This window comes from Oncorhynchus mykiss, chromosome 13 (genome assembly GCF_057628025.1).
Source record: "Oncorhynchus mykiss isolate SJ-2025 chromosome 13, ASM5762802v1, whole genome shotgun sequence".
NCBI classification, from domain to species: Eukaryota; Metazoa; Chordata; class Actinopteri; order Salmoniformes; family Salmonidae; genus Oncorhynchus; species Oncorhynchus mykiss.
The window spans coordinates 63,469,490-63,484,792 of NC_143034.1; the positions used below are offsets into that span (position 1 = coordinate 63,469,490).

Sequence of the window (15,303 nt, forward strand, 5' to 3'; positions counted from 1 at the left end):
GGAAATCAAATGTATCAACCCATGGAGGTCTGGATTTGGAGTCACACTCAAAATTAAAGTGGAAAACCACACTACAGGCTGATCCAACTTTGATGTAATGTCCTTAAAACAACTCAAAATGGGGCTCAGTAGTGTGTGTGGCCTCCACGTGCCTGTATGACCTCCCTACAACGCCTGGGCATGCTCCTGATGAGGTGGCGGATGGTCTCCCAAGGGATCTCCTCCCAGACCTGGACTAAAGCATCCGCCAACTCCTGGACAGTCTGTGGTGCAACGTGGCGTTGGTGGATGGATGCTATGATGCTATGGACTGGCCCGTCCGTTCCCCAGACCTGAATCCAATTGAGCACATCATGTCTCGCTCCATCCACCAACGCCACGTTGCACCGCAGACTGTCCAGGAGTTGGCGGATGGAGCGAGACATGATGTGCTCAATTGGATTCAAGTCTGGGGAACGGACGGGCCAGTCCATAGCATCAATGCCTTCCTCTTGCAGGAACTGCTGACACACACTCCAGCCACATGAGGTCTAGCATTGTCTTGCATTAGGAGGAACCCAGGGCCAACCGCACCAGCATATGGTCTCACAAGGGGTCTGAGAATCTCATCTCGGTACCTAATGGCAGTCAGGCTACCTCTGGCGAGCACATGGAGGGCTGTGCGGCCCCCCAAAGAAATGCCACCCCACACCATGACTGACCCACCGCCAAACCGGTCATGCTTGAGGATGTTGCAGGCAGCAGAACGTTCTCCACGGCGTCTCCAGACTCTGTCACGTCTGTCACGTGCTCAGTGTGAACCTGCTTTCATCTGTGAAGAGCACAGGGCGCCAGTGGCGAATTCTCTGGCAAATGCCAAACGTTCTGCACGGTGTTGGGCTGTAAGCACAACCCCCACCTGTGGACGTCGGGCCCTCATACCACCCTCATGGAGTCTGTTTCTGACCGTTTGAGCAGACACATGCACATTTGTGGCCTGCTGGAGGTCATTTTGCAGGGCTCTGGCAGTGCTCCTCCTTGCACAAAGGTGGAGGTAGCGGTCCTGCTGCTGGGTTGTTGCCCTCCTATGGCCTCCTCCACGTCTCCTGTTATACTAGCCTGTCTCCTGGTAGCGCCTCCATTCTCTGGACACTACGCTGACAGACACAGCAAACCTTCTTGCCACAGCTCGCATTGATGTGCCATCCTGGATGAGCTGCACTACCTGAGCCACTTGTGTGGGTTGTAGACTCCATCTCATGCTACCACTAGAGTGGAAGCACCGCCAGCATTCAAAAGTGACCAAAACATCAGCCAGGAAGCATAGGAACTGAGAAGTGGTCTGTGGTCACCACCTGCAGAACCACTCCTTTATTGGGGGTGTCTTGCTAATTGCCTATAATTTCCACCTCTTGTCTATTCCATTTGCACAACAGCATGTGAAATTTATTGTCAATCAGTGTTGCTTCCTAAGTGGACAGTTTGATTTCACAGAAGTGTGATTGACTTGGAGTTACATTGTGTTGTTTAAGTGTTCCCTTTATTTTTTTGAGCAGTGTATGATTCTCCTCTCTCTCCTCACGTTTCTCTCCCTCTCCTCACATCTCCATCTCTTTCCCTCTCTACCTCTTTCTATATATGTGTATTGTCCACCTCACGTCATCTTTCACATAGTTGCAATGATGCAATACGTACACCCAGTTTACGTAACCCCCCTCCTCTCCCCTTCCCCTTATAGAGATGGCCCACTTTGTCTCCAATGGTGACGGGCTGGTGGTGACAGTGGACAGTGAGTCGGGTGACGTCCAGTGGATCCAGAATTACAACTCCCCCGTGGTGGCCATGTACATATGGCAGCGCGAGGGCCTGCGCAAGGTGCCTCTCACCAACGTCGCTGTGGAAACGCTGCGCTACCTCACCTTCATGTCAGGCGAGGTGGGCCGCATCACACAGTGGAAGTATCCCTTCCCCAAGGAGAAGAAGCCCAAAAACAAACTCATGTAAGTAGACTGTGTGATCGACAGTGGCTTCCCTTTAGTTACTCAGCTATGGAGGCACAACCCTGACTTAAGAAATGACTTTGTAGGTGTCTTATGCTTTCATAGAAAAACACAGACAATTGGATGAAACTTTTTCATTGTCACTTGTGTCCATTTTACCCTCATGTCATTGTTTGTCTATAGTAAATACCCCCAGGGGTGGGTATTTTAAAGTGTAGAGCGGACTACTGTTTTAGCTTGAACTTTCATGCAAATCTTCCCATAGCCATGGGCATTGAATGTGCATACACATATATTCTGCAATGTAGAAAATAGCAACAAATAAAGAAAACCCCTTGAATGAGCAGGTGTTTCCAAACTTTTGACTGGTACTGTATATATTTGCATATCTGAGTTGAGGATTCTGTCCTGATGGGTTAGGAATAGAAGCCCCACCCTTTTCTATAAACAATGTTGATTGGTTTCTACCAGCTCCAGTCTATGCTCAGCAAGACTCCAAGCAGAGCCTCTCCCCTTTAGCATTTGCCACAGCATTTCTGCCAAGACCATTCTCCTTTGACTTCTGTTGAATTAGTTTCACGCTTATTTAGCCACTTCCTTCTCTCTTATGATTAATTAAATAATTTACTCCGGATCTCTGTTTTCCTTCAAGGCATTTATTTTGTTAACAGGGGCCCCTTTGAAAATGCTTTAACTGAACTCTTGAAGTCTCACAAGTAATTTCTGATGGGTTGAGTAAGTTGATTTTGCAAGCAGCACGTGTTACGATTGATCTCCCCATCCTGAGAACAGGGGTTGGCCCCATCTCGTGTTAGAGCTTTGATATGCATTCCAGGGCTCTGAATCATTGATGGGGTGTATTGAAGATCTCTTTATATCTATGTTTGATGATCGCATGAGCCAGTGGTGGTGTAGTCAGGACTTGTAGAGGTGTTTCATTTGTTCATAAAGTGATACATATCTAACCAACACAGATGGACTCTTTCAGTCATGGTTTCACAATACAGTTCTGTACTTCTATTTACACCAGATTTCAGAAGAAAGGAGAAATAAGAGTTTCAGTGGGTGATCTTGTAGTGTGTGTGTGTGAAATTGTCTGTTTGTAACAAATAGTGCAGTTTTCTGACTCAAGTCAAAGCGGTCTACAGTATAATAGAGAATCTCCCTATTCTAAATGTCCTGGTTGAGGTAGACTATTAGGCTTCTCTTCCTTGTTTAAAGCTAACATTAAGACTATCCTGTTCTGTTGTCTTCACAGGGCCACACTCTACGTAGGCAAGTACTCCACCAGCCTGTACGCATCGCCCTCCCTGGTGCATGATGGGGTCACGGTCGTGGTGAGTGGCACTAGGCTCTTCTGTGTTAGAACAAAATGTGACATTCCGTCTAGAATCTAGAACATCATCAAACAACTGGAAGCTTCTGGGAGCTGATCTCTTAGCCCAAGATCAAAGATGTGAGTTAAAAGTCACAGGGACCTGCACTAGTGTTGGTTTGATTGTTTACCTGACCACAACCCAGGTCACAATCCCCTCAGGCCTGGGTCCCTGCAGCACAGAGGAACATGAGATAGTATCAGCAAGACCCCTTATTTCTATCTATTTACAATAAGATGTTGAGATTAATTTGACGTAATCCGTTTGATATTGACATCCCACTTATTTCAGTTTCCTTCTAAGTAGTAAAGGATGTATTAGTTTCTGTCAACATTTAACAACATTAAACTACATGTGGACACCCCTTCAAATGAGTGGATTCAGCTTTTTGAGTGGTGAAGCGTGTAGCGCATAAAAATCACTTGCCCTCGGTTGCAACACTACCGAGTTCCACACTGCCTCTGGAAACAACATCAGCACAAGAACTGTTCATCAGGAGCTCCATGAAATAGGCACACAAGCCTAAGGTCACCATGTGCAATGCCAAGCGTCGCTGAAGTGGTGTAAATCTCGCCACCGTTGGACTCTGGAGCAGTGGAAACCCGTTCTCTGGAGAGATGAATCACGCTTCACCATCAGGCAGTACAACAGATGAATCTGGATTTGGTGGATGCCAGGAGAACACTACCTGCCCGACTGCATAGTGCCAACTGTAAAATTTGGTGAAGGAGGAATAATGGTCTAGGGCTGTTTTTCAAGGTTTGAGCTAGGCCCCTTAGTTCCAGTGAAGGGAAATCTTAACGCTACAGCATACAATGACATTGTAGACGATTCTGTGCTTCAAACTTTGTGGCAACAGTTTGGGGGAAGGTCCTTTCCTGTTTCAGCATGACAATGCCCCTGTGCACAAAGAGAGGTCCATACAGAAATGATTTGAGATCAGTGTGGAAGAATTTAACTGGGCTGCACAAAGCCCTGACCTCAAACCCATCGAACACCTTTAGGATGAATTGGAACGCAGACTGCGAGCATCAGTGCCTAATCGTCCAGCATCAGTGCATAATGCTCTTTTGGCCTAATGGAAACAAGTCCCTGCAGCAATGTTCCGACACCTAGTGGAAAGCCTTCCTAGAAGAGTGGAGGCCGTTATAGCAGCAAAAAGGGGACCAACTCCATATTAACGCCCATGATTTTGGAATGAGATGTTCGATGAGCAGGTGGCCACATATTTTGGGCCAGTTAGTGTATATTAACATTGAACTACTTAGTACTTGAAAAGGATGTCAATCACTAGGTGACTTCCCTAGTTTAAAAAAAGTTCCATAATCTAGTGGTTTGTGTGTCTCCTGTAGCCCCGCGGCAGCACCTTCCCCATGCTGGAGGGTCCTAACAGCCAGGAGGTAACAATGGAGGAGGAGTGTGTGATCACCCCCAGGACCAGCGTCAAATTCAACTCTGCCCTGAGGGAACGCAACCGCATCAACTTCATGAGGAACCACCTGCTCCTCATAGGTAGAGAACACTCCTCTTGTGCATTTTCCCCCCTCCCCAGTGTCTACCTTGTGTTATTATAGTGCCCTCTGCTGGATGCTCAGTTAGTTCTCAAATGTGGAACACAAGCATTGTCCAAGTCCATACACTTCAATGCAGTTGTGGCTGTAGAATAAGGATGGAAGTTGGTTTTCAGTGATGTCAGCATGATAATGATTTAAGAATATGTTATTGATGTTATAGATGTTATTACACACACTGTAATATCATCACAGTGATGATGCTGATGCTGGTTGGATGCGTTTCTCTCCCAGGTCATCATGAGACGCCTCCTGATGCCCATAACAAGATCCTGGAGAAGTTCCCTGACAGTATCCCACGCCAGCAGGGCAATGTCATCCCCCCCACCACAGAGAAGACCCTAGAGGAGGTGTGTGTTTCAGTCCTTCAGCATGCCAACTAACCTCTCCTCTTTGATTTGATTTTGTTGGGGTATAAAAAATATCTTCTCCCTCGTCCTCCTCTAGAAGGTGAATGAGAGTGACATGGGAGAAGGCCCCACTGTGGGCCCCAGCCCCCCGGCGGTCACCTCCATCCAGGAGCAGCCGGGGCGAACCTCACAGGTGAGGGTGGAGGCCCCTGTGGACTCTATGCTTAAAGACATGGCCACCATCATTTTCAGCACCTTCCTCCTGGCTGGCTGGGTAGCCTTCATCATCATCTACCCCAAGGTGAGGGAGCACTGACACCTAGTGGTGATCTGGTGTATGGCTGTTACTACCTGGCTGTACAAATTGTCAGTCAACAAGCTGAACATGAGTGACATAAATGTATGAAGTAAAGCCACAGTTTAGTTCCAATATGATGGTAGCCTCTGTGTTAAATGTAGGAAGCCACAGTTTAGTTCCAGTATGATGGTAGGCTCTGTGTTAAATGTAGGAAGCCACAGTTTAGTTCCAGTATGATGGTAGGCTCTGTGTTAAATGTATGAAGTAAGGCCACAGTTTAGTTCCAGTATGATGGTTGGCTCTGTGTTAAATGTAGGAAGTAAGGCCACAGTTTAGTTCCAGTATGGTGGTAGGCTCTGTGTTAAATGTATGAAGTAAAGCCACAGTTTAGTTCCAGTATGATGGTAGGCTCTGTGTTAAATGTAGGAATCCACAGTTTAGTTCCAGTATGATGGTAGGCTCTGTGTTAAATGTATGAAGTAAAGCCACAGTTTAGTTCCAGTATGATGGTAGGCTCTGTGTTAAATGTATGAAGTAAGGCCACAGTTTAGTTCCAGTATGATGGTAGGCTCTGTGTTAAATGTAGGAAGCCACAGTTTAGTTCCAGTATGATGGTAGGCTCTGTGTTAAATGTATGAAGTAAGGCCACAGTTTAGTTCCAGTATGATGGTAGGCTCTGTGTTAAATGTAGGAAGCCACAGTTTAGTTCCAGTAATATGGTAGGCTCTGTGTTAAATGTAGGAAGCCACAGTTTAGTTCCAGTATGATGGTAGGCTCTGTGTTAAATGTATGAAGTAAGGCCACAGTTTAGTTCCAGTATGATGGTAGGCTCTGTGTTAAATGTATGAAGTAAGGCCACAGTTTAGTTCCAGTATGATGGTAGGCTCTGTGTTAAATGTAGGAAGCCACAGTTTAGTTCCAGTATGATGGTAGGCTCTGTGTTAAATGTATGAAGTAAGGCCACAGTTTAGTTCCAGTATGATGGTAGGCTCTGTGTTAAATGTAGGAAGCCACAGTTTAGTTCCAGTATGATGGTAGGCTCTGTGTTAAATGTATGAAGTAAGGCCACAGTTTAGTTCCAGTATGATGGTAGGCTCTGTGTTAAATGTATGAAGTAAGGCCACAGTTTAGTTCCAGTATGATGGTAGGCTCTGTTAAATGTAGGAAGTAAGGCCACAGTTTAGTTCCAGTATGATGGTAGGCTCTGTGTTAAATGTATGAAGTAAAGCCACAGTTTAGTTGAAATGCTGAGTTATGGATATAACACAAACCTAACTTGAACACTATAGCTCACTTATACATGTACTTCTGGTTTACACACACCCTCTTCTCCATCTCTCCTCTCCCAGAGTGTTCACAAACAGCAGCAGCTGCAGCATGAACAGTTCCAGAGGCAGTTGGATGAGCGGCTGGATCTCCTGAGGAGACAGCCGTTCTCTCCCCCAGGGACCGACCTGCCCCTGCTGACCCCGGACGCTGACTCAGACCACAGCAGTCCCAACGGCACCCCCAACATCACCCCCCGTGCATCCAACCACTCCAACCTGTCTGTGCCCGAGCTGGGCAGCTCCGCCAACGAGCACGAGGACGGAGGTATGGAGGACACAAGTGGATACACACATTGATAAAGACAACACACATTAATGCGCACACAATTACTCACAGATACTCACTCACACACTTACAGTAGGTCTAGCACTGCTCTGTTCATCTTGATGCCTGGCAATTGTTTTGAAAAGGAGAGATATACTCTTCTGATTCCAATATCTGATGTGCTTTTTTTATGGTTCATCAGATGAGGACTCCAACATGGTCAGAGTTGGAAAGATAATGTTCCGTCCCAAAAATGTTTTGGGACACGGTGCAGAGGGAACCATCGTGTATAAGTAAGTCTCACCCCAGGCTAATGTATCTACATTTTGTAACAAAGTGAAATGAAAGTCAAGTGCCTTTTTGAGGCTGCTCAGTTAGTCGTTCAATCATCTCTACTCGTCATATAGACTCTCCAGAGTCTTTGGCCGCATCCCCATTATTTCTGTGCAAGTGGGAAGAGAATTGGGACACAACCTTCGTTTTTCATTTACTTTGATGAATGTTCAGTTTTACAAACATACAGACAAGAACTCAACCTTTCTTTGTAAAGTGTCTGTTTAGGAATGTTCTACTAACCTTCCCTTGCTCTGTCCACCAGGGGTCAGTTTGACAACCGTGCCGTGGCAGTCAAGAGGATCCTCCCAGAATGCTTCAGCTTTGCTGACCGTGAGGTGGACCTGCTGCGCGAGTCGGACGAGCACCCCAACGTCATCCGTTACTTCTGCACAGAGAGGGACCGCCAGTTCCAGTACATCGCCATAGAGCTGTGTACTGCCTCACTGCAAGAGGTACTGCAGCCTCACTGACCACCAAACCAAGGGGTCTGCAACACCCGGCCCACGAGCCAAATGTATCTGGCCCTCCAAAGTTGTCTTAAGCCCTACAACACTCTCTCTCTTCCTGACCTTTCAGCTTACGCTCTCATTCATGTATTAATTAATTCATCCTCTTAAAGTTGCTTCTTGTTACTTTTACTCACTCACTGGATGCAGACTCTTTGTGTTTCCTCTTTCAGTATGTGGAGAGACAGGATTTTGATCGGCATGGACTGGAGCCTGTGATGCTGCTGCAGCAGACCATGTCAGGACTGGCACACCTGCACTCCCTCAATATAGGTAATAATCACAAGATGTTTTTTTATTTTACCTTTAGTCAGTTAAGAACAAATTCTTATTTTCAATGACGGCCTAGGAACAGTGGGTTAACTGCCTGTTCAGGGGCAGAACGACAGATTTGTACCTTGTCAGCTCTGGGGTTTGAACTTGCAACCTTCCGGTCACTAGTCCAACGCTCTAACTACTAGGCTACCCTGCCGCCCCACTAGGTTTTAATATAGGTTTTCATGAAGAACAAAAAGGTTCTTACCATACAGTAATATTTTCAATAAGATTCACAAGACTACTGCAGCTGGACTAGGTACAGTAAACATCTAAGATCTCCTAGGTTACAGGTTATTCTTCCAGTCTGATCTGATCTTCTCCACTCTTCCCGTCCCCAGTGCACAGAGACCTGAAGCCCCACAACATCCTGGTGTCCATGCCCAACGCCCACGGTCGGGCGCGGGCCATGATCTCCGACTTTGGCCTGTGTAAGAAGCTGGCGGTGGGCCGACACAGCTTCAGCAGGAGGTCCGGGGTGCCCGGCACCGAGGGGTGGATCGCCCCAGAGGTCCTCAGTGAGGACTGCAAGGACAACCCTGTGAGTGGTCCCTCTCCCTACTGGACACATGACTGGTCCTGATTTTACAGATAGCAGCTGTCATGAAACAAAAGCCTGTGACTGTCGCTGTCTAATACTAATTTAAATTGATGTGAATGCAGTTCACTGTTACATACTTATCTTGCCTTTATCAAAGACATTGATTGCTAACCATCAACAGAACGGCATTATTGAACGCCCAACCTCTCTCTCTCTTCCTCTGTAGACGTGCACGGTGGACATCTTCTCTGCAGGCTGTGTGTTCTACTATGTGGTGTCCTGGGGATGTCATCCCTTTGGCAAGTCCCTGCAGAGGCAAGCCAACATACTGCTGGGAGCCTACAGCCTGGACCAGCTACAGCCCCACAAACATGGTGAGGACATCACTTCCTGTTCTCAGACCCACAGGAAGGCGGTGAGGGGAAGTTGGTGTAGGATTGGTTTGGAAGTGCTTTGATTTGAACCAGGATGTTGACTGTCTAAGAAACAGTAGTTCCTTGCTAGTGAGCATCAGTTCAGCCTTTGAAAGTACAAAGAGAGCAATAAGTTTACATTGGACAGTTTTGGTAAAGGCAGTATTAGAGTTATTATAGACAGATAATGTCCTGATGTTATTGCAATTTTGTTTAATGCAAACTCAAACATTGACAATCAGTTGTTTCACATCAGAGACCGCTGTTGTGGAAAATTTGATCCAAAGATTAGGCAGAGACTAATTTATAATAGTGAATCTTTAATGCAGACGAGAAGCTGCTAGGTAGATCCCTCTCTGATCTCAGTCAGGGATGGAGCTCCAAGAATAAATGGCTACATGTCCCTTTTACAGTGGAAGGTAATAATACAATCATATTGTTACAAGTTATTTTATACAAGCAACAGTTCCAGAGCACAATGGCCTTGTTTTAGGGTGCAGACATAACAGGAGTTATGAAATGCATAACATCACAGTCCAACACAGAACAATAACATAACCCTTGAGAAGTGACAATGGCTCACCCCAATTCTGCCACACTGCCCCATAGTGACTGAGAGTGTTTGGTCTTGTCTTTCCCAGAGGACATCGTGGCCACAGACCTGATAGAACAGATGCTGAACATGGAGCCCCAGAGGAGACCTTCTGCTGAGAGCGTGCTCAAACACCCCTTCTTCTGGAGCCTGGAGAAACAGCTGCAGTTCTTCCAGGTCACAATCAAATCCAATACTTTTCTAATTAAACTGTTCCACATAAATCAGTATAGAGATGCAGCTGTGAACGGAACATTTACCAATAACGACATTTTCTTTTTTTAAATAAAAACCCATATTTCATCTTGTTTCCCCTGTAGGACTTGAGTGACAGGATAGAGAAGGAGCCGCTGGACGGACCAATCGTAAGGCAGTTGGAGCGAGGGGGGCGGGCCGTGGTGAAGTTGGACTGGAGGGAACACATCACAGTGCCTCTACAGACCGGTAAGAGACTGGACTGAGATCAGTTGTAGCTACAACCACATACCAGTCTTACAAGACTTTGTCCATGTCATGAGTGTAGACTGGTAAAGAGAGTGGTCTGAGTTCAGTTTTAACCCTACTACTATGCTAGTGCCTTTAATAAATTAAAGGGTATATATTTCATTAAGAAATGATGACCTACTACAGTTTTAGTTGCCCAGTTAGGGTTAATGTTTCTCAAGTGCAGAAGAGATGTGAGTGTAGTCATTGATATAAAATGCAGTGACTGTGGATGTGGTTTGCATTTCCTGTCAATCCAGACTGCAGCATTTAGCTGAGCTCTTCTCAACCTGAAAGGCTGCTTTGCTTCCTGTTGAGTGTTCATCTGAATAGGGTTGTTTCATAGGGTTGTTCTAATCTTAATATGCCACTGTATGTGAAAGAAATGGTAAGAGAAGGTTTGTTGTGACTGTTGCATTCATGAGTTTTTAATTTGCATGTCAGTCATTTGTCTATTTAGCTTGTTGTTATGTTTTAGTTTTCATGCCATGTGGAGAACTAGTCGGCTGAAGATTTCCTGACAGGTAGACTATATTTATAGGATATCTAACTTTAAACCAGGACATTGAGGTATTTCAATCTTGCTGTATTATGAGACTTTTAGGATAAATTATACATTTTAGGATAAATTATTAGAATGTACTGTGTGGATTACTCATTGCATGTATTTTCTCTTGTCAGACCTACGCAAATTCCGGTCGTATAAAGGAGGGTCTGTCAGAGATCTTCTCCGTGCCATGAGAAACAAGGTATGGGTGTCTTTCCAGCTAAATTATGTGTGTTTACCTGATTTAGATGTCTGTGTATATGAATCCTTCTTCTTTTGTCCCTCCTATAGAAGCACCATTACAGGGAGTTACCAGCTGAGGTCCAGGAGACTCTGGGCTCCATCCCTGATGACTTTGTCTCCTACTTTACCTCCCGCTTCCCCCACCTGCTGCGCCACACCTACCTGGCCATGCGCACCTGTGCCCACGAGAGGTCATTCCTTCCCTACTACTCCAGCTCAGAGCAGCTCTCCTGGATACGGACTCCCTACACACACCCCGAGACCACCCCCCCGCTGCAGACACACACGTCGCAGCCAGAGGAACCCACACCGTCAAACACAGTACCCTCACACCCTGAAGTGTCAAACACAATTCCATCTACAGCACCCATACAGTCAGTGACCGTATCAGACTCCACACCCATACAGTCACTGTCAATCACAACAACCCCCCCACAGTCAGTGCCAACCACATTACCAGCAGAGCCAGTATCATCCACATCATTACCAGTTCAACCAGTACAGCCTACATCACCCTCATCCACACTGCCAGACCTGCCTCCACAGATAGTGTTGCCCTCAGAACCCCCCACACAGTCAGAAACCCCCCTTACAGATCCCATCCCACCTGAGCCACACATACTGCCTGTGCCACATCCAGCCACACCGGACACGGAGCCTGCCTGAGAGCCGACGAGGGGTGGTGGATGAGTGCTGCACAGAGGAGCATTGCCTTACAAGTGGACACATACTGTTGCTCTGTTGCTCTGTCCTGTGCTGGTGAGGACCAGGCCTGCAGTGCCTGGGAGCTGCCGACGGGGGGGAGCAGCAGCCCAAACCAAGTGCCTTTCCTGCTCGACTGAGACAAAATGGCTCCGAATGGAATCGTCCCAATGTCCCTCGAAGCATCAAGAAGCCAGTGCTGAAATGAACTAGTGGGGGCCGTAATGTGTAGTACAGAGAGAATCTGTTTTATTTGCAATGGAGTCCCTCCTAATGTCAAGTATTGTGAGGTATTCAAGTATTGTTGGGCACAAAATACTTGGCAAAGCAAGGGAGGAATTCTTCTGTTGATGTTGTTGAAAGACAAGTCGACAATGGTATTTTTACTGTGGAATCTTATTTCTCTTAATGAGCCTATTCACTGTAAAGAGGTGTATATTATTGTATAGGTGACGACTTGATAATGACTATCGTTGAAAATCATGAGATGTGGCCATTGTGCCTTTTTAAATAACACTGTGTTATGTAAGTGAGCTCTGTGAGGGTAGATGTGTCTGGAATAGTTTTGCTTGCTGCTGCAGATGCTGATTTTCTCTCTTGAATCAGTACTATTTCAGTGCCTGTCTTCCTGTGCAGGCGAGGACAGATAGTCCAAAGGGTGTTTGAACTGAACACTGGTAAAAGCAGAATGTGTTTATCTTTTCTACTTATCTCTGATAGCTTTGTGCTGTACATAAGGCACAAGGCAATATGTGATCTGTTTGTGTTTTTATTGCAGGACATCACCCAAAGTCTTGTTTGCTTGACCTCTGACTCACGAGGCCTTTACTAAAACTGGTTCAGCTATAAGTCATGACAGGATGATTTACAGAAAGCATTCACTTCACATTCTGGGTTTTGCTGTCAGAATGGTGTTTTCTCTCATCATAACTTTGATGAATGATGATCCAATGCAACATGTTTTATTCAATCATATTGTCTGTATAATGATTGGCAGTTAAATAGGTCTTCATTTATTACATCAATTAACTGTTATAGTTTGTTCATATTTTATTTTTTAAGTGAAATACGTTTACTTCAGGTTTATTTTTGTACTGTTCATTGTACATCAAAAACCCCAAGAATGTACAGTATTTTGTCTAATGCAAGCTGTTTAAAATTAAGTGAAGAGGGTTTTGTGCAAAAGTGAACAGATTATTTTGCAGTCTCGCCTGACGATGCCTTTTACTGTTAAGATTTCATTTCTAACATGCCATCCTGAATGCAAGAATAGTTTGTTTTATGATATTCCATTTTCAGTTTTGCAATTGTCTCCTTTTGCCAACATGTCTGCCATTGTTGGAGTGAAAATGCCAAATTAAATCAGCATTAATATCTGTTACTGTGTTAGTTTGCAGATATTTTGAGCTTGTGGGACTAATGCTGCATTCATAACCAAGTGGGAAGGTGGTATTTACCATATACCGACTGGAAAAAATCCACTTGAACGCACCTACAACTTCTAATTACTAGTGGGAAACTCATCAATCATCCCTGATCTCGACTTCTCCCACATGCTGACCTCTGACAACACCTACGAAGGAAGAGACTTCACCAACAGCAGTTTCGGCAGTTAAATGTAGCACAACATTTATAAAAAGCAATCTATTAACATTTTTTAACTTGAATTTGTTACCAACCATGAAAGCTGTACTTTTAGTTGGTGAATTATGATTTGGTGTAACAATGTATGCAGACCCTTTTCTATGCAACAGCCTCCTATGCGTGTTTACCTGATTTAGATGTCTGTGAATATGAATCCTTCTTTTGTCCCTCCTTTAGAAGCACCATTACAGGGAGTTACCAGCTGAGGTCCAGGAGACTCTGGGCTCCATCCCTGATGACTTTGTCACCTACTTCACCTCCCGCGCCACACTTACCTGGCCATGCACACATGTGAACAGGAGGCACTTCCTTCCCAACGGACTCCCTACACACACCATGAGCCCCCCCCCCCCCCCCGCTGCAGACACACACGTCGCAGCCAGAGGAACCCACATCGTCAAACACAGTACCCTCACAGCCTGTGATGGTGTCGAGCACAATTCCATCCACAGACCCCATACATTCAGTGACCGTATCAGACTCTACACCCATACAGTCACTATCAATCTCAACAACACAACCATATTGCCAGTATCATCCACATCATTACCAGTCAAACCAGTACTGCCTACATCACCCTCATCCACACTGCCAGACCTGCCTCCACGGACAGTTGCCCACCCAGCCCTCAGAAATCCCCCCTACATATCCTGAACCACCAGTGCCACACAGGACACAGAGCCTGCCTGAAAGCCAGGTGATGGGTATGGCACAGAGGAGCGTTGCCTTGGGGGTTTAGGCTGGGTTTCTGTATAGCACTTTGTGACACCTGCGGTTGTAAAAAGGGTGTTTTATAAATACATTTGACTGATTGATTGATTGCCTTACGAGTGGACACATACTGGGGCCCTGTGGCTCTTTCCTGTGCTGGTGAGGACCAAGCCTGCATAGCCTGGGACCTGCCGACAGGGCAGCAGCAGCCCAAACCAAGTGCCTTTCCTACTCTACTGAGACAAAATGGCTCAGAATGGAACCGTCCCAAGGTCCCCCGATGCATCAAGAAGCCAGGGTGGAAATGAACTAGTGTGGGCAGAGAGAACCTGTTTTATTTGCAATGGAGTCCCGCCTTATGTTAAGTATTGTTGAGTACAAAATACTTGGCAATACAAGGGAGGAATCCTTCTGTTGATGTTGGAAGATTTAAGTCAACCATGGTAGTTTTACTGTACAACGTTCCCTCAGTGAGCCTTTTCACTGTAAAGAGGTGTATATTTTTGTATATGTGACTACTTGATAATGGCTTGATCAATGAAAATCATATGTGGCCATTATGCCTTTTTTAAATAATACTGTGTTATGTATGTGAGCTCTGTAAGGGTAGATGTGTCTGGAATAGTTTTGCTTGCTGCTGCAGATGCTGCTTGACTCAGTACTCTTTCAGTGCCTGTCTTCCTGTGCAGTCAAGGAGAGATATTCCAAAGGGTGTTGGAATTGAACACTGGTAGAAGCATGTGTTTCTTTTCTACTTTATCTTATCTTTGTTAGCGTTGTGCTGTACATCGGGCACAAATAAATAGTGTTTTTTTTATTTTTATTGCAGGGCTTAAAGCCGAAGTCTTGTTTGCTTGATCTCTTGACACACTAGGCATAACTAAAACTTGTTCAGCTACAAGTCATGATAGGATGATTACAATGTATTCCCTTTACATTCTGGGTTATGGGCTTGAGTTTCTTTGTCCATTCTTTGATGGAGGAATTATATTTAATTTCTCTCATCTTATTTTCCTTAATGACGATCCAGTGAAACATGTTTTATTCAATCATATCCATTGTCAGTGAATAACATATTAATAGGTATTTAATGTATTACATTT

General features: G+C 45.4%; 1 protein-coding gene across 1 annotated transcript in view; it reads left to right on the plus strand.

Annotated features, from left to right (window-relative positions):
* The window catches only part of LOC110538772 (serine/threonine-protein kinase/endoribonuclease IRE1), a 29,284-nt gene extending 16,062 nt beyond the window's left edge, over positions 1-13,222 (plus strand). Inside the window, exons 8-22 of the mRNA XM_090197101.1 lie at positions 1,718-1,979; positions 3,238-3,316; positions 4,708-4,867; positions 5,161-5,276; positions 5,374-5,577; positions 6,924-7,167; positions 7,370-7,460; positions 7,766-7,955; positions 8,183-8,282; positions 8,666-8,865; positions 9,092-9,239; positions 9,920-10,047; positions 10,191-10,314; positions 11,035-11,102; positions 11,192-13,222. Coding sequence (XP_090053227.1) covers positions 1,718-1,979; positions 3,238-3,316; positions 4,708-4,867; positions 5,161-5,276; positions 5,374-5,577; positions 6,924-7,167; positions 7,370-7,460; positions 7,766-7,955; positions 8,183-8,282; positions 8,666-8,865; positions 9,092-9,239; positions 9,920-10,047; positions 10,191-10,314; positions 11,035-11,102; positions 11,192-11,809 — 2,732 coding nt within the window. The 3' untranslated portion in view covers positions 11,810-13,222. The remainder of the gene's footprint in view (positions 1-1,717; positions 1,980-3,237; positions 3,317-4,707; positions 4,868-5,160; positions 5,277-5,373; positions 5,578-6,923; positions 7,168-7,369; positions 7,461-7,765; positions 7,956-8,182; positions 8,283-8,665; positions 8,866-9,091; positions 9,240-9,919; positions 10,048-10,190; positions 10,315-11,034; positions 11,103-11,191) is intronic.
* Positions 13,223-15,303: the final 2,081 nt, after the last annotated feature.